Source organism: Oratosquilla oratoria, chromosome 30 (assembly GCF_046742065.1).
Source record: "Oratosquilla oratoria isolate Oo_2021 chromosome 30, ASM4674206v1, whole genome shotgun sequence".
Taxonomy (NCBI): domain Eukaryota; kingdom Metazoa; phylum Arthropoda; class Malacostraca; order Stomatopoda; family Squillidae; genus Oratosquilla; species Oratosquilla oratoria.
Window position 1 is genome coordinate 30855744 of NC_134806.1, and position 2324 is coordinate 30858067.

General features: G+C 40.8%; 1 protein-coding gene across 1 annotated transcript; it reads right to left on the reverse strand.

Annotated features, from left to right (window-relative positions):
* Window positions 1-767: 767 nt before the first annotated feature.
* LOC143041255 (serine/threonine-protein kinase Chk1-like) lies at window positions 768-1814 on the reverse strand. The gene has a single exon (XM_076213090.1). The coding sequence runs from the start codon at window positions 1812-1814 to the stop codon at window positions 768-770; it is 1047 nt and encodes a 348-aa protein (XP_076069205.1).
* Between the last annotated feature and the right edge of the window lie 510 nt (window positions 1815-2324).

Consider the following 2324-nt stretch of genomic DNA (forward strand, 5'->3'; position numbering starts at 1 on the left):
TATCCCTTTATAGGGTTACCACGGAATTAAAGAACTAGACTAGCGTGAGTGGCCAGAGCCAATGGGAGAGTGTTGCCTGGAACGGTGGATGGCTCAGGACAAGCCATAACTTCTTTACTACCAAAGGAAGGGTGTCGCGGAGACGATTAGAATAGTCTGGCAGTAGAAGCTGGATCTTTCAAAAGAGTGTCATCCATCTCAGAAAAGGGTTAACATAGCCTCTCATCGTGCCCAAGAATCTCCCTCAACCAATTCAGATACTTCTGTCTCTCATCTCCTCAAACCTTGTGCCTTCAACAGCGTTTTCTTTGTTATCATTAATCAACCTTCTATAATTAAGCTTCACTACCACTACAAATCTTCGCCAGCACAGGCATCCATATATGACCCCTACTCTCACTGTCGCATTTTCACCTTCAACAATTTTCTTTTCCTCACCAAAATTTATCTTCTTTTTATTCTTTTCCTCCACGGATTTTCTTTTTCCTCTTTAGTCTATCTGATTCTTTTATATTTTCCAAATCTCCATCGTGAGTACCTGCATTTATCTTTATTTTTGGGTTGCTTGGGAAAAATAACATATATATATATATATATATATATTTATATATATATATATATATATATATATATATATTCTCTGGTATTGTCAGATTATTTTATTCAGCTGAGGGAGGGTCCCTCTCACAGCTGGAGGGTTGGCGATGTTTATGATATGGTTTCTTTTGCAGGCGAAGGAGTGGCGGTAAATGTGCAACAATTCATATTCAGTGCTGTTGGTAGTTCTTCCATCCTGATAGTCGCTGGAGGGGGTCGGGGTTCAGCAGGACGTTCAAAAGAGCCCGCGAAACAGTGGTTACCTTCTTCCATCTCTTGAGGTCGTTCGTCCTTGGGTCTCTCTCGAGCCACATTTTGTATTCTTCGTTTTCTGGCACAGCTCGGGACCAGGGGCTCCCACCTGCGGTCAGCATGTTAAACATGATAATCCCACACGACCAGAAATCGACGGGAGGCCCGAGGTAATGCGACTCTTGAGAGGAAAGGACCTCTGGCGCCATGTAGGGGTACTCTCCCACGTGGCCAGTCAAAAGGATTTCTTTGCCATCGATGAGGAAGACGTCCGATGATCCGAAGTCGCTGATCTTAAGGACTTTGTCTTCCGTCAGAAGAATGTTACCGGGTGTCAAGTCACGGTGTGCCACGCCTCTGCCATGCAGGTACTCCACACCCTTTGCCAATTGCCCGAAGTAATGGAACGCCTTTTTCTCGGGGAGATCGTATAGCTTGATCAGGCTTCCCAAGGTTCCTCTTGAGCAATATTCCATGTAGAGAAAACGTTTGTTCCCTTTGCACTGCCAGGCAAACAGCCGAGACACATTATTCTGTCTCATTTGGCTGTGAATGACTTCCTCTGCCGTGAATTTGACCTCATTGTTGAAGGCGTCAATCACAACTTTGCGCGCGATCAGTTTCTTGGTCTTGATGTGTCTGATCAACGTGACAGTGCCAAAGTCGCCCTTGCCAAGAACTCTGACCTTCTCCCAGTCAGCGGCGCAGGAGAATTCCTTGATGGCGAGCTCGTTGTCTTCCAGGGCTTTTTCAACATCACGAGCATTTAAAGGCTCCACTGTGACCTCGATTGGATTTGAGGGTTTCAACTTAAAATTTCGGGATTTAGAAGAAGACTTCTCGCAGCGGCAAAATCTCCAAAGTCTCTCGAGGAATCCCAATTTGCATTTCCCATCGTCATTTTCTCGAAGTCCAGCGTCCGTTGAGGTAGAAAGTCTTGTGCAGCTGAAGAGCCAGAAGATCATTTCGAAAGAGCTTCTGACAAAGATTTAATACCGGAATGCAGCCGGTGTCTCCCACAAAGATTCCGGACAAACAACACAGTTTATGGATAATTAATTAAGGAAATCAATCGTCAAATAGATTTTTCTTAACAAACCATTATACATACATACTTATATACCTATATGCCTTTATACATATATACATACATATATATATACATATATAGATATATACATATACACATATATACATATATACATATATCCTCGTACATATATACATATATAAATATATACATATATAAATATATACATATATACATATATACATATATACATATATACATATATACATATATACATATATACATATATACATATATACATATATACATATATACAAATATACATATATACATATTTACATATACACATATATACATATATACATATATGGCGGGCCTCTTGTCGTCATGTACAGCGCAGGTTCGAATCCTTGCGCGATGGTCATAAAAATTATCTGATTAATGT